Genomic DNA, 25,109 nt, shown 5'->3' with positions numbered 1-25,109 from the left:
GTATGTATGGGTGACGCGGTTCTGTTAGCGCATAGAGAGCAGCTCCAACACCATGCATCTGGCCTTCCGCAGCGACGGCTCCGTGTCTTACACCGGCTTCCACTTGGAGTACAAAGGTATGTATGCATTAGAGAGCAGCTCCAACAGAGAGCAGCTCCAACACCATGCATCTGGCCTTCTGCAGCGACGGCTCCGTGTCTTACACCGGCTTCCACTTGGAGTACAAAGGTATGTATGGGTGACGCGGTTCTGTTAGCGCATAGAGAGCAGCTCCAACACCATGCATCTGGCCTTCCGCAGCGACGGCTCCGTGTCTTACACCGGCTTCCACTTGGAGTACAAAGGTATGTATGCATGGGTGACGCTGTTCTGTTATTTATTGTGACACATCACTGGTTTTACAAGGTAAATGTAATGAAGTGGGTGAAATTCATTACTGTTGTTTGTTATATAGAACATTAACCCCCACTCACATTAATCTTTCTCTCTCTCTCTCTCTTTCTCTCTCTCTCTCTCTCTCTCTCTCTCTCTCTCTCTCTCTCTCTCTCTCTCTCTCTCTCTCTCTCTCTCTCTCTCTCTCTCTCTCTCTCTTTATGTACCATTCTATCACTAAACCTCCATGTTTCTGCTTTCGTCCCTGTTCTCCCTTTCAGCCAAGCTGAGGGAGTCGTGTTTTGACCCAGGTGTGGTTCTGAACGGGACCAGACTGGGCTCCGACTACAAGCTGGGCTCCACCGTCACCTTCTACTGCGAGGCCGGATACGTTCTGCAGGTACTGTACTGTACTGTACTGTACTGTACTGTACTGTACTGTACTGTACTGTACTGTACTGTACTGTACTGTACTGTACTGTACTGTACTGTACTGCAACTTCAACACAGATGCGTGGATATTAGTCTGGTTCCCCTCAGCGTTTCGATTTTTTCCCAAGGGGCGGTTACAAAAAGATTCAAACGGACTCTATTGGTTAGACCTACAATTAATCAGAGCAGCGCAACCCGCTACGTCACACATATACTGGGCTCTGGTTGGTTATAGCCTGGTAAGCCTGCCCTATATTTGCATACTGGACCCTGGTTGGTTCCTCCGCTACTGCTGTGTTCGCCGAAACACGGCCCCAATTGAGCGACACCAGACTCAATCTGCCTGGGGCAATATGCATCGCAAAGGCAGATTGAAGGCTGGCTACGCGAGGCTAGCAAATCATTTGCAGTGGAAGAAAAGCGACACGACGGCGTTTGAAGCTGATGCTTGTAGTTCCCGGGCGAATAGGTGTTGTGGGGTACCTATTAATGTTTACGGCTGGGCATAGCGGGGTATCTAATCCCGGTTTGTTTCCTCAGCTTTCGTGGGTTCAGGTTAGGTTAAAGTCACTTTCGTGGTGTGATGAGCAACAAAAACTACACAGCATTTTTTAAACTGGCTTCAACTTTCTTCAGCTCTACAGTGACGTGGTGAAGGTTCTGTCTCGCTTTCTAACTCATCGCCCCGACACGCGGATGATGCATGCTTGTAGACGTCAACAAGCATGTTGAGCAACAATTTAATCGCACCTCTGTCAGTGGTTCTCAAAGTGGGCTTCAGGGACCATCAGGCTTCCTTGACAGATTTCCAAAACGTTAAAGGTCTGTGACTCTGACAGCGTGTACAAATGGAAACCAAATGGACCTTTACAGGGCCATTTGGTTCCATTTGTACACTCAGAGCTATAGGGATCTTTGAAAAAAACAGGTTTGAGAACCACTGTTGTAGCTCAGGGGTTCTCAACCCGTGGGTCGCGACCCCTCGGGGGGTCGCCAAATTATTTTAGGTGGTCCCCAAATTATTTTCAAAAAAATATATATATATATATGTTTTTTTTTTTTTTTTATCACGATTTTTCAAAAATAGCAGATCTACAAGCTCGTAGCGCGCCACTCGGTGGCGCGCTATGAGCTTGTAGATCTGCTATTTTTCAATAGCTAAATTATAACAATGCTTAAAACACCAAAAGGGGTTCCCGCCCAAAATGGTTTAAGGTTATTGTAGCAGTCAATTTATATTGGGGGTCGGGAGGGGGCGGGGCGGGGGTCCCGAGACGTTGCCAAAGCATTTTCGGGGGTCCCCGGCCAAAAACGCTGAGAACCACTGTTGTAGCTGACCTTCAGGCTTGGTTGTTTTGCAGCTTTGGTCGCTGCTAGTGTGAACGAGGCATAACATCTTTGTTTTGATGTTTCTGTTCTGGAGGTGTTTCAAGGGTGTTTGATGTTTCTGTTCTGGAGGTGTTTCAAGGGTGTTTGATGTTTCTGTTCTGGAGGTGTTTCAAGGGTGTTTGCACACACATCACACCCTCTATCACACACATCGTGTGTGATAGAGGGTGTGATTTCTATTCCCGTCTTTCTTCTCTCAAGGGTTATTCAACTCTGACCTGCAGTATGGGCGACGATGGGCGACCAGGATGGAATAGAGTCTTACCGAGTTGTCAAGGTAACACGCACATCCACATGAAGTGCATATTGTACACACACACACACACACACAACACACACACTCATGCGCGCCCACGTTATTTAGCCTTCATACACACATGGGTGAAAGAGAAAATGATCATGTTGTCAAGGTAGCACACTCACACACTCTTAGGAGTGGAGTCTATTAACAGTCATCATGCATGAACAGTTCACTGTGGAGATAATTACATTGTTCAACTAGACATGTCTGAAAAACATACACACACACACGCACACACGCACGCACGCACACGCGCACGCGCACGCACACGCGCGCACACACACACACACACACACACACACACACACACACACACACACACACACACACACAAACACACAAACACACACGGAAACACACATACCCTTGTACTTATAATCTCCTACATCATCTTTGTACTGTGTGTGTGCGTGCGTGCGTGCGTGCGTGCGTGCGTGCGTGCGTGCGTACGTGCGTTTGATTGTGTGTGTGTTCCACCTCCAGCGCCGTGTGGCAGTCGGTCCACAGGTACAGAGGGAACCGTTTTATCACCAAACTTTCCCAGAAACTACACTTCTGGACACAGCTGTGTCTATTCTATATCTGTGCCCAGAGAGTTTGGTAAGTTACACACGCACACACACACACACACACACACACGCACGCACGCGCGCGCGCACGCACACTCACACACAGTAGTATAAAATAAATCTTTTCACTTCTTTAATGGATGCACATTGTACTATGAACCCCATTAGATAAGATCTTGTACCAAGGCTCTCACACCTCGGAACATTTTAATTACAGCCTCTAGTGTTCATAATGAGAAATGAGATCACCCTTTTTTCCCATCATGGTTTAACTTTGTCTTCTTCTTAGAGAGTAGGAACTTGTGCTTCATTAAATGGTACAAAGAGAACAAAATGTCGAGAGAAACATTCTTGCTTACTGTAAATTGCTCTTTAAGAGCTGCTAAATGCCTAAATTGTAAATTGTAGAGAGACAGGGGTTGGGGGTTGACAGGAGAGACAGGTTGTGAGATCAGAAGTCACTGTACATGTGTTTCTGAGATCAAAATATGTGACTTAGCACATGGCCCAGTGTCGGAGCTGCAGTGCGATCTGGATGGAGTTATCGTATGTAATGTTTCACCTGTACCACTCGTTATTGGATAATAACATCAGTTTAAGGTAATAGAATAATCCGGAATTCTCCTTTAACTGTAGCTCGACCAGACCAACAGCACTGCTGCTTGCTCATGGGTTCCTAGGTGGTTACTTCTAACCACCTAAGAAGGGCCCTAAACAGGATCTACCAAGCTGTAGACTTGGTAGAAGCTGTAGTATGGAAACACATCCAGAACCTGGCTGTAAATGGTAAATGGTGCATTTATACTGTATAGTGCTTTTAGCCAAAGCGCTTTAAATAGGATTACATTCACCCATTCATACACCGATGGCAGAGGAAACCATGCAAGGCAACCAACCTGCATATTGGGAGCAATTAGGGGTTCAGCGTGTTTCTCAACCAATGACTAGTCTAAACTAAGTATACTGCACCCCACTTTGACACTAACTCTGGGGGAGCCTGGGATGGAACTGGGAACCTTGTATCTCCCATCCGGTCGTTCTACCGGCCACTCTACCCCTGAGCCACTGCCGCCCCTGGCTGTGAAATACATGGCATGGTGTTGCATGTTCGCTTGGTTGAGTGGTTGAAAAGAGCCATAACTGGATCTCCTCTGAACCCATCTTATGGGCCACATTTCAGTCAGAGAGCCGTCTGACTGATGGCGTACAGTAACATATCTATTAGCATATCTGGCGTCGAGTGTCTGTCTCATTTCTTTCATTCCCTGTAAGCATGAAAACATCATAACAAATAAGTGATCTGCCAAATAGATTTGACAGGGAATGAAATAGACCCCCCTTAACCCATTCTGGGCGGGAACCCTTTTGGTGTTTTAACTAAGCATTATGTTACACTTTAGCTATTGAAAAATGGCGCGCTATGAATTTGTATGTCTGCTATTTTTGAATATTATATTCTTTCAGAGCGAACGTTTTTTTTATTTCGAGGTCAGGCCTAAATGGGTTAAGGGGATCGTATAGACACAGAGCCAACGGGTGGATGCTGGCGTGATCGCAATAAAACAAACGTCGTAGAGCTAAGCAGAAAAGCAGCAGCAGAGCAGCAGCATAACAGAAAAGCAAAAAGAATGAGCAGTAACTAGAAAAAGTGCCCTTCCGGGCACAGGTCTCCACCAGGAGGATAGGAGTGTCTGTGATGTTTGGCAAAATGTTTAGGAGGATGTTTTTTTTTTTTTTGCAACAATTAATTTTGTTGAGGAAATGCAGAGCCAGATCACTCATAGCATCTCTGAGGATAGAATTCTGGATGAGCAGGACATGTGCAGCATTTTGTACAAAACAGGCCACTCCTGAAAACTTTGGAAGGCTATTTTAGCCAATCAGTGTACAATCTGAGAAATCCAACAGACTCGTCTTGATCACATGACTACAGAGATCATGTGTACCGATTGCCATTTCTTCATACGCCTTTGATGGCAATTGGATGATTTGAGGCATTTTGTTCCAAAAATGTGTTTTGCAAAAATCAACCTGTTGGTGGCGCTATAACAGGCCAATGTGAAAAGGTGGGATATATTCCTCAGCCTAGTAAGAAAAAGTGTGAAAGATTTCACGTAAATTGCATGCTGCGTTCATGATTTGAGGCTATTGTTCAAAACGGGGCAATCTTGCAAACTGTGAAAGCCAATTATAGCCAATTAGGATGGAATATGAAATATCGGACAGATCCGACTTGAGCACATGACCATAGAGATACTGTGTAATGATTTGTGAGATTTTTGGACAGAATCTGGAGGAGTAATATCAAAAAATGTGTTTTACAAAAGTCGGCCTCCTGGTGGCGCTATAAAAGGCAGATGCGGAAAATGCAGGTCAAAGGTTTGTCCTTGGCCTCTAGGGAGTGTGCATGCAACGTTTCACGCAGATCGGTGCAGTTGTAGGTAAAAAATGTGAAAAGCTGCCTCATGGTGGCGCTATAACTGGCCGTTCTGGAAAATGTGGGGCAGAGGTTCATCGTTGGCATCCAGGGAGTGTGTGTGCAAAGTTTGGCATCGGCCGGGTTAACGGTGCCGGAGATTAGCTGTACACAGACGGACGGAAGGAAGGACGGACACACGGACGGAGTGCAAAACATACTCTCTCCCCATGCCTTCGGCCTGGTGGAGACAATAAGGAAAGGCAGGGAGGTTTAAATTGCTCAACCCAATCAGATGGAGTGTGCATGCGACTGATCCCCTCATTGGCGCTGCTCTTGAGTTGTCTGCCGGAACCATATCTCCGCAGGCTCCGCGTCGTCGTTTGCTACTTTATGCAGTACTTGTAGAAGAGGAATCGCACACAGCCAGACACAGCCAGACACTTCTGACCAGGTATTGAGTTTGATAAAGGCTGTCATCGTTGCGGTGACATTTGGAAAGGAGACTGTTTTTAATCTTATCACGTTTGGCCATGAGAGCTGTCATAACCGACAAGGTCTGAAGGTAGAAAGATTCTTCACTTAAAGGACAACTTTAGTTTTTTTCAACCAAGGTTCATGTTTTAGGTTGTTCTGAGATAAAGTAAAAGGTGAGTGTATTTTTTTTCCAATTTGCTGCTTTCTTTCGTTTTAGGGATTTTAGCTGTTTTTTACAGGGGGGCGGGGGCATTCGAGCACGGGGCTAAATATGTATTTATTATTTACAAAATGTTATAGCGATTTCTTTTTTTATGCTTTACTATAGTCCTACTAGACCTCAGAAGAGCCTATGATACACAGTGCTTCCCCCAGTAGGTTACCTTCACATTCAGTATAGATCCTGTGATCTTTTGTAGCCAGATGTAATTTATTGGGGTCTAGTAGGACTATAGTAAAGAATAATCGCTATAACATTTTGTAAAGAAATACATATTTAGCCCCATGCTCGAATGCCCCCGCCCCCCTGTCAAAAACAGCTAAAATCCCTAAAACGAAAGAAAGCAGCAAATGAAAAAAAATGAACACTCATCTTTTACTTTCTCTCATAACAACCTAAAACATGAACCTTGGTTGAAAAAAGGTGTCCTTTAAAGGGGATATTCTACAGTGAAACATGGCATTTCTCTGCCCCTTCCTTCCACAACACTTCCAATGCCATTGCTAAATAAAGTAGTTTATTAGAGAGAAGAGAATGTAAGTGATCGCTAATTACGTACACCAAGATTACAATTGAACACTGGAATACTTATAATAAACATTGACACCACTGATAACATTCTGTTTCACTTGCCTCCAAGAAACATTGTGGAAAAAAGCCGATCTACAAGCTCACAACGCCTCACATTTGATCTGTGAGCCGAGTCAAAACTAAATGTAATGCCTACAATTACAAAAGTGCTTGTTACAGTTCAAATATTATTTTGGGGGGTCACAGCATGAAAAGTTTGGGAACTCTTGCTATAGTGTACATAATTGCTAATTATTCTGTAGTATAATTAGTATGGTACATATATTCCTAAATTGTGTAATGGAAAATAATCTTGCTACACGAACAATGCCAGATTTTCTACATAGAAGCTCTATCCTCATGCAATCCTGTCCACTTTACAGCTCTTTGTCTTTGATTTTAACAAGCCTTGTTAAGTGTCATGACAACCAGGGTCACAGTGGAGGCAGAGCAATGCTCTTTCAAAGTTACAATCACTTCACATTGTAAAATACTCCTGACGTTTGTTCAATAATTCAATAAACAACATGCCGCGAGTCAAATATAATTAAAAAGAAACTCTAGAACATATTTATTCTGCGTCATCAGCCATTAATTTCTACCCCCACCCCCTAAACATATGGCTGATTAGTTTTAATCTGGCATTTTATCACCTCACATTAATCAGCACATGAAGGAAAATCAAAATGGCCAACCTCTAATCTAAACTTCTTTTCTGCTTGTAGAGTGACCCAGTAAGTTATGTGTCTGTCTTAAATGTGTAATTTGCTATCTAACTATAAATGCACCAAGTCTCTGTGTGTGTACATACGTACGTACATACTCCTGAATGTCTGTAATCCACGTAACTCGAGAACCGTTCGCCCCACCGACTTCAAATTCGACACATGCGTTCCACCCCACCACAGGGAGTGCAGTGCCCGGTGTCGAGTCGGTCGGACCCACGGTTGTCCAGAACCGCCCCAAAAAGTCCTCTGCCCGGGCTCTGCCTCTGCCCAGGCCACAGCTGACATCACAAGGCCTCTGTCCCTGCCCAGGCTCCCCCGGGCACTGGCCCCCCGGGCACTGGCCCCCCGGGCACTGGCCCCCCGGGCACCGCTCTAGTGTAATGAAATCTCTTTAAAGCTGAAATCCATGACTTAGTTTGACCGCATGAACCCTAGCACCCCTATGTGCTCTTTGTGAACAGTTTTGAAGGAGAATAGGGATTCACATTCCTTTTTTTTTTTTAAGTGTTTGAGTGGTTCATGAACCAAATGTAATTTTAACCAATCTCTATGGTAGAGCAGGGTTGCACAGAATGGGTGCTGTGACGCCAACCCAGCGGCGCTGCAGAATATTTGTGTTTCAATTATTTTTATTTGAGGAAATGACGTGACCGTAGTCAACATACATGTATACCTGCCTCAATGAGTGCTATTTCCATTGGAATATCCATTTCTAATCAACTATTGCCGATATAATCTCACTAATAGTTGTAGTTACATCATGGCAAAGTGCAGTAACTACACAACCCAAACATCTACCAAAGTGTCACTGTGCTGTAATGTAGTTTGTATTACCTCTCCCCATCAGGAAAGTGTGAGAATGGATTTAAAACACGGGGATTGAGGCTTTAATAGAATATACCACCGCGGGGCGGCAGTGGCTCAGGGGTAGATCTGACCGGATTCCCAGTTGGAACGCAGGCTCCCCCAGAGTTAGTGTCGAAGTGTCCTTGGGGAAGACTCTGAACCCCTAATTAAATGGTAAATGGTGCATTTATATAGCGCCTTTATCCAAGGCGCTTTACATAGATTGTGCATTACATTCACCCATTCACACACACATTCATACACCGATTGCGGCGGAAGCTATGCAAGGTACCAACCAGCACATCGGGAGCAATTTGGGGTTCAGTGTCTTGCCCAAGGACACTTCGACATGTAGACAGGAGGAGCCGGGATTCGAACCGCCGACCCATGGATCATTGGACGACCTGCTCTACCTCTTGGGCCACAGTCGCCCCTAATTGCTCCTGATGTGCAGGTTGGTGCCTTGCATGGTTTCCTCCGGCATTGGTGTGTCTGTGAATGTGTGTGTGAATGGGTGAATGTGATGCACAATCTCTGTAAAGCGCCTTGGATAAAGCCGCTATATAAATGCACCATTTACCATTTATACAACTAACACATCTGCAGTGGTTGGACGTGGTCTCCCTACTATGTGGACCTTGTTGTTGGCTAGGTCACCCACTGGTTGACCATGGTTGGACCTTGTTGTTGGCTAGGTCACCCACTGGTTGACCATGGTTGGACCTTGTTGTTGGCTAGGTCACCCACTGGTTGACCATGGCAATAAAGTAATGTATTGCCTGTAGTTTGGACATTGTTTCAATTGCACATACAGTTGGGTGCCACCGATATTGTCCCTTATCATTTGACCCATTTAGGCCTGACCTCAAAATTTAAAAAAATCCTTCTAAATTTTCACGATTTTTCAAAAATAGCAGACCTACAAGCTCGTAGCGCGCCACTCGGTGGCGTGCTATGAGCTTGTAGATCTGCTATTTTTCAATAGCTAAATTATAACATAATGTTTAAAACACCAAAAGGGGTTTTGCGCAGATCACGCAAACCTCAGCAAAAAGAAAAGGACAATATCGATGGCCTCCAACTGTAGACTTATATAGTCACGTTATATGTCCTATCCCTGGGCCTCCCGGTAATGAGAGTATCAGTTCTAAGCAGGAGGCAGAGTAGTATTCGAGCAGAATAAGAGTGCAGCAATCGAGAGAGATAAAGAGAGACGGGGATATGTTGTCTTCAGGAAGGAACAGTGGTATGAAGCACGGGACTGATTTAATAAGGGGGGAAAAAAGGTTAATATTAATGCTAGCTTTCATTTCCGTAGATACAGCTGTCAGGGAGGAGTGGTGTTTCTTCTTCTCAATACAGTAAGAAAGAAAGAACGAATACTGCTGCAAACCAAGTTCTCCAGTAAATAAAAGAATACAAAATGATAAAAAAATAAACTAAATACATATTTTAACCCATTTTGGGCGGGAACCCCTTTTGGTGTTAGCATTATGTTATGCTTTAGCTATTAAAAAATAGCAGATCTACAAGCTCATAGCGCGCCACTCGTGGCGCCCTACGAGCTTGTAGGTCTGCTATTTTTGAAAAATCGAAGAACCACTGACATAGAAACATAGCTTTTTCAGAAAACTGTCAGGACGTAGAAGACATTTTTAGAATCTGATCTCAGGTCAGAATGGGTTAAAGAACCAAACTTTTCACATTCCTCTCAAAGTGAAAAAAAGAAGTACCACTCTAAAGCCAGAGAATTGATAGTTTCCCCATGTCAGCCATACAGGAACTTATAAAACCGAAATCACAAAGCTCATATTTTGCGTGTGCTGTACTGTATTCAACTTGACATTGGCTTGTTCTCGGCGAACATGCAACATCAGTCTCTCATTCACAACCACAGCAATACAGGATGGCACAATAGTGTCACAACACACTACTGCCTCCTTAAGTCCCTCTGCCAGATTTGTGCTCATAAATAAGTCATATATAGGGTGAGTTTGCAGAACATGGCTTGTTTACATGTTCCACTCAGAGGTGATGTGATGAGGCAGTCACTGCACTGCCTCGCCTCTCGGTAACTCTGCATTGTATGTACAGCAGAGCAGATGATCGGACAAGTGTAGAATAATGGTGGCACACTGCTTTTGTCTTATGCACTTTGTTGTATTGTTGAAAACCAAAAGTTTTCCCAAATCCGAGACCTTAACGCCACTGGGGATCTTCAAGTTCTTGATTCTTAGCTCCCAACATATATCGCTCATCGCTCGGTCGTGGCTTGCAAGCCTCAAGGCTGCACTGTCTGCACACATGACTTGTTGTCAAGTGATTTAAGGACGTTGTCTTCCTGAACACTCCTGGGGAAAACTAACTTATGGTACCTTCGCTTGATATGTCAGTGTATTTATCTTCTGCAAATTGTTCGGTAGTGGTACACACCCATACTGAACCAAAATGCCCAACATAACACTGAAACTTATTCTGGATACAATTAATAAACACAGCGAAGCAACAGCAATTACATGGATATTTTATTTGACCACCATGTAATGTCTACTAAGAGATATTTCTGACTTACACAAATCGTCTCTTGTTTCCTGACAACTCTGAATTAGTCTTTGCTGCCTCCAGCCTTTTCCCCTGGCAAGTATACTGCATGTAAAACTGTGTGAACTCTGGTTAAATGTCTGAAACACTGCCCACACAAATTGTATTATGATAAGCGGTTGGAACAATGTTTGCATCCCTTTCAGCTCAATGAGAAGGACATTGGAGAGAGAAACGCAGAGGCCAGCCGGGTGCTCACAGGAGATTAAAGTGTATAGTGCTTCTAGGATCAACGAGACAATAAAGACTTGAAAAAAGAAAAAGAGATCCAAGCACTCAAACAATGTGGAGGAGAGGAAGTGCTTCCTCACATGTTTTGAGTGCTCGGATACCGAAGGAAATTGGGTTCAACTCTTCTAGGGCTTGTGGCATCAGTAAGTGGCGGTAGAGTACAATTACATTAAAATAACATATGCCACTAATAACTTTATACAAATTGGGCTCTCCATAGCTAGATTAACAAAATGACAATATAATAGACAGTCAGTAATAGGTAGTGACACTTTCCTCATCATGTATTACTTCCAGGCACTCCAACTGGTGGTCGGATGCTGTTTAAAGAACATTGTTATTACTAAATGAAGTTGACAACGCAAGTTCAGGATTTAATCCATACTTCTTTCACAAATCTCAAATAGCCGAACTATGTGAGCATGCAGATCTGCTATTCTCAGCGAATGTTCAGCGTATTTTCCCCAGATGTTCAGCTATTATGACATGCCCAGAACTAGGGTCCATGTGGTTAACCACTTAAACCTATATATTATAGGTTGACTAAGGTATCCAAGGGCTCTATACTTGCCCCTCGTTGTTTCCCTCTGCACCAAATATCTTTGTCGAAAGTAGCCGATCCACAAGCTCACAACGCATGGCCTTGCAAAGCGTTGTAGAACGGCTACTTTTCTCCTTAATGTTCGGCCCAGAATAGAGACGCTCTGGTTCATGTTGTTAATTCCCTCGACTTCTCCCGGACTCTCTCTGTTCACTAATTACCAACCATCACCATCTTGAGAAAATGAACTGGAATAAAGTTGAAATGGGGTTTTTTTCTCCCCCCACTATACGTCTGAAACATCCATCCACATCGCCAACGTTTGCCATGCTTTACAGGGCGCAATTTGATAAGATAGATACAATCGATTAATTGCAATGCAAAAGCTCCATTTTAGATCGAAACACGTCAGACTAGAAGAATGAGTTGCCGTTTAGATATCGATGTAGTTGGGTCGTTGGAATTCAAAATCAATGCATCGATGCAACAGATTAATCTTTACACGCAATGTGTGTGTGTGTGTGTGTGTGTGTGTGTGTGTGTGTGTGTGTGTGTGTGTGTGTGTGTGTGTGTGTGTGTGTGTGTGTGTGTGTGTGTGTGTGTGTGTGTGTGTGTGTGTGTGTGTGTGTGTGTGTGTGTGTGTGTGTGTGTGTGTGTGTGTGTGTGTGTGTGTGGGTGGGTGGGTGGGTGGGTCAGATCTTTCTATCCAGCCCTCTTCTGCCACTGTGTGGAGTCTCTTTGAACTGTGGACTGCATTAACCACATTAACAAATTTGGCTATGTCATTATAGTAGAGTGACCAGCCACAAAATTGGCCCTGTTGGGCGGGGTTAGTACACATTAACCGTAAGTGGTTAAGTGTGTGTGTGTGTGTGTGTGTTTTGTCATCTTGTACTCGGCTGGCCTCGGTGGCGAGACGAGTCACTGCATGTGTTCACCGTGTTACCTTGAAACCTACACACTCAGGGGAGGCCATTTAGCAATTTCTGCTCACGAGTCCAATGCCATCCATCTCTGTACGTCCCCCGACATCCACCCCCAGAAGAACGTACGTGCTCCACCTCCCCTGGCTACCCCCTGCTGAGCCACCGCCTGGCTGAACGGCTACACAAACACGCACACTGCTGACTGTTGTACCTAATAGCATTATTCTTCCACTATACGTTATTGTTTTATAACTTTTCCTAATTGTTTTAGGCGTTTAGCAGATGCTCTTAATCCAGAGCGATTTACAGTAAGCTAGTACAATACAAGGTAATACATCAAATGCATAGAGATAGTCTGCTAGGATCATACAGTACAGTACACTTCGTTCCTTCTAGAGAGGGACCTATGGATGTCACTTTCTCTGAGGTACTTTTTGGAGCCACCCCCCCGAGGGGTGTGGTTTTGCCTTAAAAGGTGTGGTTAAGCCACCTTTGAGAAACACATCGACTCACTGGCCTTGGAACGTCTCGGGATCCCCTAGGAGGAAGTCACTAATGTTGCTCTGGAGAGGAATGTCTGGAGCTCTCTGGTGGAGCTGTTGCCCACACGACCCGACTACGGATAAGCGGTTGAAGATGGATGGATTGATGGATGGATGGATATGGATCTCTCACGCACCCCCTGCAGTACCTCCGAGTACCCCTAGGGGTCCACGTACACCCATTTGAGAAGCACTGAAGCACTGCAGCGTCTTTATGCAGAGCGTTCAGGGATTCTGTGCCTTGTCCGTGGACACCTGGACTGAATGGACTCACCGTCGGCCAGGTGGGAGTTGAACTTGGGACCTTTTGAGTAGAGGGAGCCATTCTTTCTTCATCCACGTCTCTGGTCTCACCTACTTTGCAGGTCTATGTTCGGTACATACTGCCGGCTTTGTTGTCGACCTGCCGCCCTGCCATATTCAACCCTGGATCATTCGCTTTGTTGTCGACCTGCCGCCCTGCCATATTCAACCCTGGATCATTCGCAGAGAGCACTTTAATGGGAGCGGTGATTCACACACCGTTTTTGTGAGTCAGTGCGGGAGAAATTCTCGTCACGTCTCAAAAGAGCTCTGCGGAGAAGCAAAAAGAAAGCTGTTTATAAAGTGACCGGTGACCTTCTTATAGCAGGATATATCCTTGGGAATGTGCAGCGTTAATCCTTTACACCTCACCCTCAGGGACGAAAGAGTGCTTGCACGAGCACGTGTGTGTTTTCTTTGTATTACACAGTATGTATGCGTATGCGTGTGTGTGTGTGTACATCTCAGGGCTTTTGTGTGTGTGTGTGTGTGTGTGTGTGTGTGTGTGTGTGTGTGTGTGTGTGTGTGTGTGTGTGTGTGTGTGTGTGTGTGTGTGTGTGTGTGTGTGTGTGTGTGTGTGTGTGTGTGTGTGTGTGTGTGTGTGTGTGCTCATGTGTGCATAATGTATGTGCATGCATGTTCTAGCTACAACTGATTTATCCTAGCTTTAAGGCAGTGTCGTGCACCGAAAATAGCCCGTCTCCACGCTCACAACGCACAGCGTCTGAAGTACAGTATAAATCAGGCTTTTGGTGGTTCTGGTTTCACCGAGGCTGCACTACAGTGACTTATCTCAAAGCGTCTTTCCGTCTCGTGACCCGAGAAACAAACACTAGACGCTCCTTTACATCAGGGGTTCTCAACGTTTTTGGCCGGGGACCCCCGAAAATGCTTTGGCAACGTCTCGGGACCCCCGCCCCGCCCCCTCCCGACCCCCAATTTAAATTGACTGCTACAATAACTTTAATAATAGACAATACACCATAAATAAATACTGAAACCAGATATAATCATTAGGGAAGGTGTATGCATGTACTATGTGTACTATATGTAAACTCTTAATTTCCATTTTCCAGCCATTCAGTTGAAAAAAAAAAAAAAAATGTTTTTTTTTTTACATTTATTTGGGGACCCCCCAATATTATTTGGCGACCCCCGGATGGGTCGCGACCCACGGGTTGAGAACCCCTGCTTTACATGAGCATGGATGTGTCGTCTGTGTTTGTATTCATGACCGCACCGCGTCAACGCGGCTCTCGGTGAGAGGTCGCGTGACACCGCCGATCAGGAGAATGACAGCGAGGGATTTGGAGGCTTACAGTATGAATGAAGATGGAACCGCGAACGCCCACCGGCACGTGACCATGTCACAGGGGCTCAGTGGAACGGGGGAGGGGAGGGGGGGGGGGGGATGCTGACATGACATGTGCTTGTGATGTTGGGGGCTTGGATTCTGATCACAGCTCGTCAAGTGTCTCTCTCTCCCCCCCCCCCCCCCCCCCCAATATTTCCTAGCAAATGAATAGTAAATACATTTTATTTCCTATGTCCAGTTTTGAGCTTTGTAAACACAAACATTGAATGCCATTGACAATGAATGGCCAGCTTTGAGTGTTTAACATTGAAGACGAAGGTGAGGACACAAATTGTGATGATGATGATGTATGATGATAAGAGCGCCCCTCACTACACACAGGTGTGATGTTTTTTATTAACTGATGCACAGTTGCTGAACCATGATATAGCATTTACCATGCACACTTTCCAGTGGAACAAAATGGTATCAAAGGTGATTGTGATAGTCAAACAATTGAACCAAAGAACTAGATAATGATTGGGCCAGGATCTCCTCTGTTATCAACAAGAGTGCAAAGAAGGCCTCTAGCCGGAGCCCTCATTCAATGTCATTTCGACTATGCTTGCACCTCATGGTTCACTAGCATCTCAATGTCACTAAATACAAAACTGCAGCCCTCTAAAAAACAAAGCTAATAAGACTGCTTCTAGGCCTCCCCCCCCCCCATGGGCTCACCTTCTCCCAGCCCGCTTCGCTAGACTGGTTTGGCTCAAGGTTGAAGACAGAATTCAGCATCTCTCAATTGGCCTGCATGGTCTTTAAGATCAGCGCCCCGATACCTGTCAAACTACTTCTGTAGAGTAAGTGATGCCCATAGGCATAACACCAGAAAGACATCATCTGACCTAGTTCCCCAAAAATGTGGCTCAAACATGGGTTCAAAATGCATTCTGCTATGCTGCCACCCAAATGTGGAATGGCCTACCAAAAGACAAAAGCTTCTCTACTCCGTATCCAAACTCAAAACGAACCTACTGTATAGAAGAATTCCTGTCCTTAAAATACAAGTGAACAGAGTTTACACCTTGGATAGTAGAATCCTCTAATCACCCATTCTTTCTCTGTAAATAATACCTTATGATTCTACTGAGCTTTATTAAATAGGTTTTGTATTGTATTTGTATTGTATTGTATGTATTACTGAATTGAGTACAATAGACCTACAATGGAAACAAGCGCCTGGGTATTTTTGTGTCATCCTTTCAGCGTAAACTTTGACTGTACTACCTGTACTGTTAATAATGGTGTTAATATATTATTCAATCAATGAAAATACAAAAACATGTCGAAATGAACAATACATACACCTTATGTGACTTCCGTGTTAGCCGACATCTCAGCCAGCAAACTGTTGCTGTGTTGTGCACAGCAAATTTAAGGTCACATTTTGGCGAGCAAGTGTCGCGGTTTGTAATTCTGCACCAATGTTTGGCTTCAAATACAAGATGACATGCCAGCATAATGACATTTAGATGACTTATTATAGTGCGAATTGAGATTAATCATTGGGAGGGCAGGTGGTGGCGTTGAATGATAATATTGTAACTCAGCACTCTCTCTCTCGCGCTCTCTCTCTCTCTCTCTCTCTCTCTCTCTCTCTCTCTCTCTCTCTCTCGCGCTCTCTCTCTCTCTTTCTCTCTACATTTTCCTGACTATGTCTGTTGTTTCGGCCTCTCTGTGTCCTGTCTCTCTCCCTGTAGTTCTCTTTGGTCAGTTTGTCATGTTCCAGACCTCTCTGAACGATGTGGTGGAGATCTACGACGGGCCCACCCAGCAGAACACCCTTCTTTCCTCCATGTCTGGCTCTCATTCGGGTAAGGATGAATGGTCTGATACAGTGATACATACCCAAACCCAAACGGTGTGCCGAATGCCGATGGAGGAGAGGCACATTGCTGTGCCGTGAGGACAGTCCAGGATTGCCTTGGTATTTTGTGAGAACCACACATTATATTGTGTAATATATTCACAACTATACAAAAAGGTTATATGATATGATTCATGAATGATTGATTGATCTACTACTGTAATACAGAGGCTAATTCTATACCCTAGAAAATATTCATTCACCCATATTTTACGCATGTCATTATAGGCAACATTTCTTTTCACACGTACAAAAAGAATTGCAAAAATGCTCGATCTACAAGGTGACCTTGTAAATCTGATATTTTCACATTGGGATTCTGATGAAAAAGTTTTAAAACCAATGTACTGGTTTGATAGATTGCCAGACAGACAGAGACACTATTAGACTTCATGGCTGACTGACAGATAGAGCAGCTAGGCAGATGGATTTCAGCCTCTGGTAAATTACCAGATCCGTCTTATTTACACCAAGTATCCGATTCCTATCACATTGGTTCCTGCATGCAATGAAGCCGCTGTGTCACTCTGTTTGCATGTCTGAGCCTCCAAAACAGTTTTTCCTTTTCTTGTTCTTTGTTAAAATGTTAATGTTTAGTAAAAAAAGAAAATGCAAAAGCAATTCCAAAAACACGGCCCCCTGGAGACTATATCAGTCTTCAGAACCAAGGACGTGTCTAAGGCATACACAAAAGCCTGAGTAGATGACCCACACCTGTCAAAATACCCCTTTAACTAATTTAGCTGGGGACCCCCTGGAACCCCCTCAAGGACCCCTGGGGGTCCCCGGAGCCCACTTTGAGAACCACTTCTCTACACAGCCCCCAGGAATGTCCTGTACGCCGAGACGGGGCCAGTTGAAGCCATCTTTAATGTGGTGTCCACATCGATACTGCATGGGGGAGAGATGAGCTCGCAAATTAGATTGAATACGCCAGAAAGGCAAGAGCCGGACAGAGGGAAAGGCTTTCACACAGTTATGGAGATGGACTGTGACTTTCACAGAAATTAACCGCCGCGGAAGAACACAAATGGGGGATTTCTATTGTCTCCAACCACCTCTGACCACAATCTAATCAAAATGCTGGCAGTTTAGACTAGACTGACAATCTGTATTTCAGTCAACCGAATCACCTAAGATGTTATTGTCAAATCCAGCATGCTGTTTTTGCATGCCGTTTTTGCATGCCGTGTGGGATTAAAATATCTCAAGGCATCATGGCGTGTGTTAGTCCCTCTTTGTGTTATTCAAATTTGTTTTTAATCCATTTATCCACTTAAACCCTTTATTGACCATGGTCCCCCCAGGGCTGTATACTTGTATACTGTACCTCTCCAATTTCCCTCTACACCAAATGTCTTCTCTGAAAATCTACAAGCTCACAATGCGACGCATTGTTAATCAGCCAAAACACAATTATGTTCAGACTAATGGCAATTTATTTGTAACCATCCAAAATTTAAATGCTGTGTTTCATTTATAAGCTTGTAGATCTGCTATTTTCACAGAATGCTCACTACAAAATAGGGACATTAGGGTTCAAGTGGTTAAACATGGTGCGATTCCGAGTGCTTGACTGAGCAGTGATGTTGAGTTTCTTATGAATAAATGATTGGTTAAAAATCTATTAATCAAAATCAATCTCTCTCTCTATCTCTATCTCTATCTCTATCTCTATCTCTATCTCTATCTCTCTCGCTCTCGCTCTCTCTCTCTCTCTCTCTCTCTCTCTCTCTCTCTCTCTCTCTCTCTCTCTCTCTCTCCCTCTCCCTCTCCCTCTCCCTCTCCCTCTCCCTCTCCCTCTCCCTCTCTCTCTCTCTCTCTCTCCCTCTCCCTCTCCCTCTCTCCCTCTCCCTCTCCCTCTCCCTCTCCCTCTCCCTCTCTCTCTCTCTCTCTCTCTCTCTCTCTCTCTCTCTCTCTCTCTCTAGGTGAATCTCTACCTCTGAGTTCTGGCAACCAGATCACCATAAAGTTCACCACAGCCAGTCCAGAAACAGCTAAAGGATTCCACTTTGTCTACCAAGGTCAGTCAGTGCATTCTGCTGCTGTTGGAGGAATCGGCTAAAACACAATTATGTTCAGACTAATGGCAATGTATTTGTAACCATCATCCAACATTTAAATGCCGTGTTTCATTTAGACATACACATAAACATGCTTACCCACGCACGCACGCTCAAACACATGCACGTATTCACACACCTGCACAGTGCACGCACGCACGGATGCATGTACAGTAGTATGCACGCACACACACACACACACACGCGCGAGCGTGCGCACACACACACACACACACACACACACAGAAATAAGACACTAGGTCTTTTCTTTTTTTTATACTTTATATATTCTTTTTTTGTGAACACCACGGTGTGGTTATACAGATACAACAAAAACATAATTAGGACAACATAAAGACAACATAAAGGCATAAAACCAGAAACAATGACATAGCGAAAAAATAGATACGATAAAGAAAATAAAGGACATAGCAGAACCTAGCATAGCATAACATACCTATCAATATACACATAAAAAGGAAACAAAACTGTAGGCATTATTATGCAACCTTTCATTTTTAAGCCCATCACCCACATTGGAGTTGAGGGTCTATGTAATCCTCAGCATTAAGTATGTATATAAATATGTATAAGTAAGTAAGTACGGGGGACAATTGGTGGAGTGAGTGAACGCATCCCGTTGACAAGGGGATAGTGAGAGATTGTTAACCTCCCTGTGGGAATAAATGGCTTTAATGGCAAAACTGCTGACATGGACACATTTTAATGCCCATTTTAACGTCTCCTTTTTTTAATGTCTCCAGCTGTCCCCCGGACCAGCTCCACGCAGTGCAGCTCGGTCCCCGAGCCGCGCTTCGGGAAGCGCCTGGGAAACGACTTTGCGGTGGGCTCCGCGGTGCAGTTTGAGTGCAATCCCGGCTACGTTCTTCACGGCTCTGTGGCCATACGCTGTGAGACCGTGCCAGACCAGCTGGCACAGTGGAACGACTCTCTGCCCACCTGTGTAGGTGAGTGGGGGAACGACACTCTGCCCACCTGTGTAGGTGAGTGGGGGAACGACACTCTGCCCACCTGTATAGGTGAGTGGGAAAAGGACACTCTGCCCACCTGTATAGGTGAGTGGGGGAACGACACTCTGCCCACCTGTATAGGTGAGTGGGAAAGGACACTCTGCCCACCTGTATAGGTGAGTGGGGGAACGACACTCTGCCCACCTGTATAGGTGAGTGGGAAAAGGACACTCTGCCCACCTGTATAGGTGAGTGGGAAAAGGACACTCTGCCCACCTGTATAGGTGAGTGGGAAAGGACACTCTGCCCACCTGTATAGGTGAGTGGGAAAGGACACTCTGCCCACCTGTATAGGTGAGTGGGAAAGGACACTCTGCCCACCTGTATAGGTGAGTGGGAAAGGACACTCTGCCCACCTGTATAGGTGAGTGGGAAAGGACACTCTGCCCACCTGTATAGGTGAGTGGGAAAGGACACTCTGCCCACCTGTATAGGTGAGTGGGAAAGGACACTCTGCCCACCTGTATAGGTGAGTGGGAAAGGACACTCTGCCCACCTGTATAGGTGAGTGGGAAAGGACACTCTGCCCACCTGTATAGGTCCGTGGGAAAAGGACACTCTGCCCACCTGTATAGGTGAGTGGGGAAAAGGACACTCTGCCCACCTGTATAGGTGAGTGGGAAAAGGACACTCTGCCCACCTGTATAGGTGAGTGGGGAAAGGACACTCTGCCCACCTGTATAGGTGAGTGGGGAAAGGACACTCTGCCCACCTGTATAGGTGAGTGGGAAAGGACACTCTGCCCACCTGTATAGGTGAGTGGGAAAGGACACTCTGCCCACCTGTATAGGTGAGTGGGGGAACGTGTACTTGGATTTGTTTTAGTTCAGTGGTTTTCAACCAGTGGTCCTTGAGGGGGTTCCAGGCGGTCCCCAGCAAAATGACAGAGAGTTGGTAACCAAATGGGCCCTTATAGAGTAAAAAGTACATTTGCCTCTATATGTAGTGGATTATAAGTCTAAAAAAAGTTTTAAAAAAAGTACAAGTTCCTCATAATTGTACTTAAAAGTAAAGTAAAAGTACTACTACACCACTGGTACTGTAGGTAAACCCTGATCTGAATGCCTTCCAAAAGAAATATCTTCTACTACTATTCAACCATGGCAGTCCCTAACATCATGGAAAACTATTTATAAGTGCTGCAGCTGCTTACAGATGTAACCTCACATAACCTATCTCCTGCTGTAGCTCCCAGTGGGAGTGCCTGGACCTTAAACGCACAAACATTCTGTACACATTCACACCACGCTTCATTCTCTCTCTCTCTCTCTCTCTCTCTCTCTCTCTCTCTCTCTCTCTCTCTCTCACACAGTTCCCTGCGGGGGTGCGTTGACTTTACGCCGTGGGACCATCTTGTCACCCGGCTACCCGGAGCCTTATGACAACAACCAGAACTGTGTTTGGAAAGTTTCAGTTCCAGAGGGGGCCGGAATACAGGTAACACCTGCCCTTAGTCTCATCTAGGCTGGCTGGCTGGCTGAGATAACTCCACACTGTCTTGGGTGGAAAGAACTAAAAACTAAAGTCTATTGGGGCACATGGATGTTCTTCTCATTAGATGGAGGCAGGGATGTGCAAATAATGTTTAGAGGCAGTGGCTGAAACTCCCTAAAAGGGTACTTTTAGCAAAAGTAGCGGATCTACAAACTCACAACGCGTCGCAGCACTCTTTAGCTACTGGAGATGCGTCGTACGACATGGATTTCTACACACAGACAAAATTCTTTCAACGTAAAATGCTGCGTTCGGGGAAAAAAAGGCTCTAGCCCCCTTTGATGTTTATGTGCGCACGTGCCTGGATGGCTGTACTGTATAGCGACTGTAATAAACTGTAGGAATAGGAAGATCCAGTATTTTACTCGCGCCGTATAATACACACAAGGGAGTGCTGCTGTGTGCTGCTGATCTATGACCAGGGCACACCGGCGTCAATACCTCACAAGCATAGCAGTTTCATTATGGGTATTTATGGGTAGATGTCATGACGGTGGTTCCTTCATTCCTTAACCTCGTCTAGTGGAATCCAGACGCCATGGTGCAAAAGTGGAATGAACCCTTGATTCTGTTCCGTTTTGAGGTTTATTGTCATTAGAAATTAAAGTAAAACTAATTTGATCAAACTAGATCTTTTAGACAGAATAAAACAAGACAAACGGAATCAAATGTTTCTGTAGTTGACAATGTAATGTTCTACCAGGGGCAGAAATCCATCTGCCTAGCTGTCAGTCAGCCATGAAGTCTAACAGTGTCTCTGTCTGTCTGGAAATCTATCAAACCAGTACATTGGTTTTACAACTTTTTCATCAGAATCCCAATGTGGAAAATATCAGATTTACAAGGTCACCGTGTAGATCGAGCATTTTTGCAATTATTTTTGTGCTTTTGCACATCTTTTGTTAAGTCAGGATGAGCAGTGCATGTTATTGCCTCCATGACCTCTTGAGGAAAGCATAGATAGATAGATAGATAGATAGATAGATCTTTATTGTCATTGCTTGCATGAAACAACGAAATTCAATTTAGAGCTTCACCACTGGCATACAAATAAATATAAACATACTGTACAATAAGCCAAAGTGCAATAGTGCTGGTGCAATGTAATAGTGCAAAGTCCAAAGTTCATTGCAAGACCAAGTCCATTTAATACTATAGAGAGGGCTCGGGAATGGGGGGGGCGGGGGGCAGGTTGTTCATTCAGCCTGACAGCCTGTGGCGACCCAGAAAGCGACCCAGAATGGAATTATTGGTTTGAAGGAAAGTAGTGAGTGATTAAAAATATTATATCATGCTTTCCCACACTGTTGATCGCACGGCTGGTGATGGATTAGTTATTGTGCTTTCCACCACCTAACCTTTTCTGCTGCCTTCTCTCTAATGTCTGTACAGCACGCACGCACACACACACACGCGCACGCACACACACACGCACACGCACACACACACACACACACGCACGCACACACGCACAGTATGTAAACACTCACCCTGTCCCTGTGTTTTCAGATACAAGTGGTCAGCTTTGCTACAGAGCATAACTGGGATTCTCTGGATTTCTACGATGGCGCTGACAATCATGCGCCGAGATTGGGCAGCTACTCAGGTAAAAAAAACAAAACAATAATGTACCGACTGAGAAAAACATTGTGGTTGCTCCCATCGTGGTTGTTGAATTGAACGCAACTATGACTTTGGGCAGTATTATGCGTGTCTTAAGTACCAGGTCTTATGACTTAACTTAAGACCTGGAGGCGTGGTCAATGCTGTTTGGCCACTCAGAATAGCCAAATGGCATTGATCATGCCTCCAGGTCTTAAGTTAAGTCATAAGACCTGGTACTTAAGACACGCATAATACTGCCCATAATGTGCTAATATCATATGGCATCCAAATAAATTACATCACAGATCTTCTCTTATGGGGTCTCTACAAAACCTTTTCAGACGGGAGTCCGTGGCCAAATACAAATTAGAGGTCCTTTTTGGTTTGAGAACCTGCAGTGTCATGCTTGACTTGTCACCATAGGATCAACTGTATGAATGAAATGTGTGTGTTTCCAAGGATGTCCACTCCACACATGAAACCTCCCTGGCAAGAAGCCAAGTGTTGAAAAAAAATGAATGCAATAACTCCACCCGTCTCTTGCTCAGCAGGGGTAGAGAATTACCTCTTGCACCAGCTAAAAAAAACTAATCGGCAGAGCCTGCACACTGTGCACAGCAGCATATTGATTCTGCAGTTTACTTTGCGATCAGTCCAAAAGTATAAAAAGATGATTGTGTGACTGGTAAATCCCCAGTCGTCTTAGTTGGGCATAATAACACCTCTCCTCTCGATTTAATGATTTGTCAGACTTTGTGGAATGACATAGTGAAAATAGCCATTATACAAGCTCATGACAATCCCGCTTAAATCAATTCCCGGTTATTGATTGGGTAAAGGTCCTGACAGATGAAGATAAACGTCATTGCCAACTTGTTCGGCACACTCGTGCATTCAATTATACTTATAGGGAACTCATCATGTCTGCTAGTGGGACGATTACTTTGCTACTAATAAGCAGATTTTATCCAGTATGAATGTGACCCGAGGTCACAGAAATATTCACACATATTCAACAATACAGAATGACTTGCATCTACGTCTTTTTTGTGTTTGAGTTCTTCAATTCTCCCTGTCCATTACGTGGCATAAAGAAGACCCCGTTCGAGTTGCAACTCGAACGGGGCTAAGTCGGCTAAGCGAACTTCGCAATGTTCGACGCGGCAATTTGTGCGCTTTAGAGCGCTCAGTGGTGTCTCTCGTGGTATCTTAAGGGCTGTAAAACACTGTACTTTATCCCCTGCTTCTAGTAGGATGGGGGCGTGACCATTTACAGTACTCAAACACAAAGGCGATTCCGCACTCGCAGCAGTACCACTTGTCAATCAGTAGCGGTCCTACCAAACCCCATCTACATTTGTCAATACAAGAGCAGAGAGACAACATTCAATCACCGTAACTGTGTTAGTTATATTGCATTAACAGACTCTACCACACAGATTGGTCAAAATAGCTTTTACTGGTAAAGGTCGTGGATGAAAGCTTGCATCCTGAATAGTTTGTCAAAAATAGCAGATTTACAATCTCACAGCGCTTTGCATTGGAACGAGTTGTGAGCTTGTAAATCATCTATTTTTGGCACAGAGATGTGGTGTAGAGGGGGGGGGAGGGGATGACTGGAGCAAGAACAAACCCCTGGGGGACCCCCCCGTCAATGAATTAAGTATAGGTTTTAAGTGGTTCATTCCATAGAATCATGTAGCTTACATTATGCAAATGTGAAAGCCCAGCATTCTATTAACATGGAAAACAGCTAATAAACGTCTCCACTTACAGTGTTGACACAGTACTGCATATATTAGTATTTAACACCATTCAGGCTAAGTAGGTCAAACTAACAACTGAAAAGTGTTTACTGTCATCTCAATTAAATATACTTACTGACTTTTCCGCCACTCAAACTCACATAATATAAAAGAAAACCACTTCATTACATCAAAGCCATTACAATGGATCAGACATGCTTTTGTTGTCTGATAAGGATGAATCACAAATATCCTGAAATGAACAAATGCCGTCCGTTGGTCTGTCCGTCGGTCCGTCCGTCCGTCCGTCGGTCCGTCCGTCCGTCCGTCGGTCCGTCGGTCCGTCAGTCCGTCCATCCTTAACATTCTCCTCAGTGAGGTGACCCATCGATCTGAACTTGCACCCTGGCGTCCTGAAATATACGTGCAGGAAGGAGTGAGGAAGTCGATGTTTAGCCACGATATCTGCAGTCGCGGTTGTGG

The 25,109-nt window shown here is 44.7% G+C and overlaps 2 protein-coding genes across 2 annotated transcripts in view; one reads left to right on the top strand and one right to left on the bottom strand.

Moving 5' to 3' along the window:
- Nucleotides 1-25,109, top strand: part of LOC306938742 (CUB and sushi domain-containing protein 3-like) — a 575,885-nt gene that overhangs the window by 473,587 nt on the left and 77,189 nt on the right. The window contains exons 28-37 of the mRNA XM_079523009.1: nucleotides 36-220; nucleotides 257-344; nucleotides 654-772; nucleotides 2,395-2,470; nucleotides 2,978-3,094; nucleotides 16,522-16,635; nucleotides 18,617-18,712; nucleotides 19,516-19,719; nucleotides 21,095-21,219; nucleotides 22,786-22,882. Of these exons, the coding sequence (XP_079379135.1) occupies nucleotides 36-220; nucleotides 257-344; nucleotides 654-772; nucleotides 2,395-2,470; nucleotides 2,978-3,094; nucleotides 16,522-16,635; nucleotides 18,617-18,712; nucleotides 19,516-19,719; nucleotides 21,095-21,219; nucleotides 22,786-22,882 (1,221 nt within the window). The remainder of the gene's footprint in view (nucleotides 1-35; nucleotides 221-256; nucleotides 345-653; nucleotides 773-2,394; nucleotides 2,471-2,977; nucleotides 3,095-16,521; nucleotides 16,636-18,616; nucleotides 18,713-19,515; nucleotides 19,720-21,094; nucleotides 21,220-22,785; nucleotides 22,883-25,109) is intronic.
- The window catches only part of LOC306939033 (uncharacterized protein), a 584,972-nt gene continuing 561,843 nt past the window's right edge, over nucleotides 1,981-25,109 (bottom strand). Inside the window, exon 11 of the transcript XR_013791819.1 lies at nucleotides 1,981-2,149. The gene's annotated coding sequence lies outside the window, so the exon portion shown is untranslated. The remainder of the gene's footprint in view (nucleotides 2,150-25,109) is intronic.

Source organism: Electrona antarctica (assembly GCF_951216825.1).
Source record: "Electrona antarctica genome assembly, chromosome: 15".
NCBI lineage: Eukaryota > Metazoa > Chordata > Actinopteri > Myctophiformes > Myctophidae > Electrona > Electrona antarctica.
Note: the sequence above shows the minus strand (reverse complement) of the source record. Positions and strands in the feature narration are given on the sequence as shown.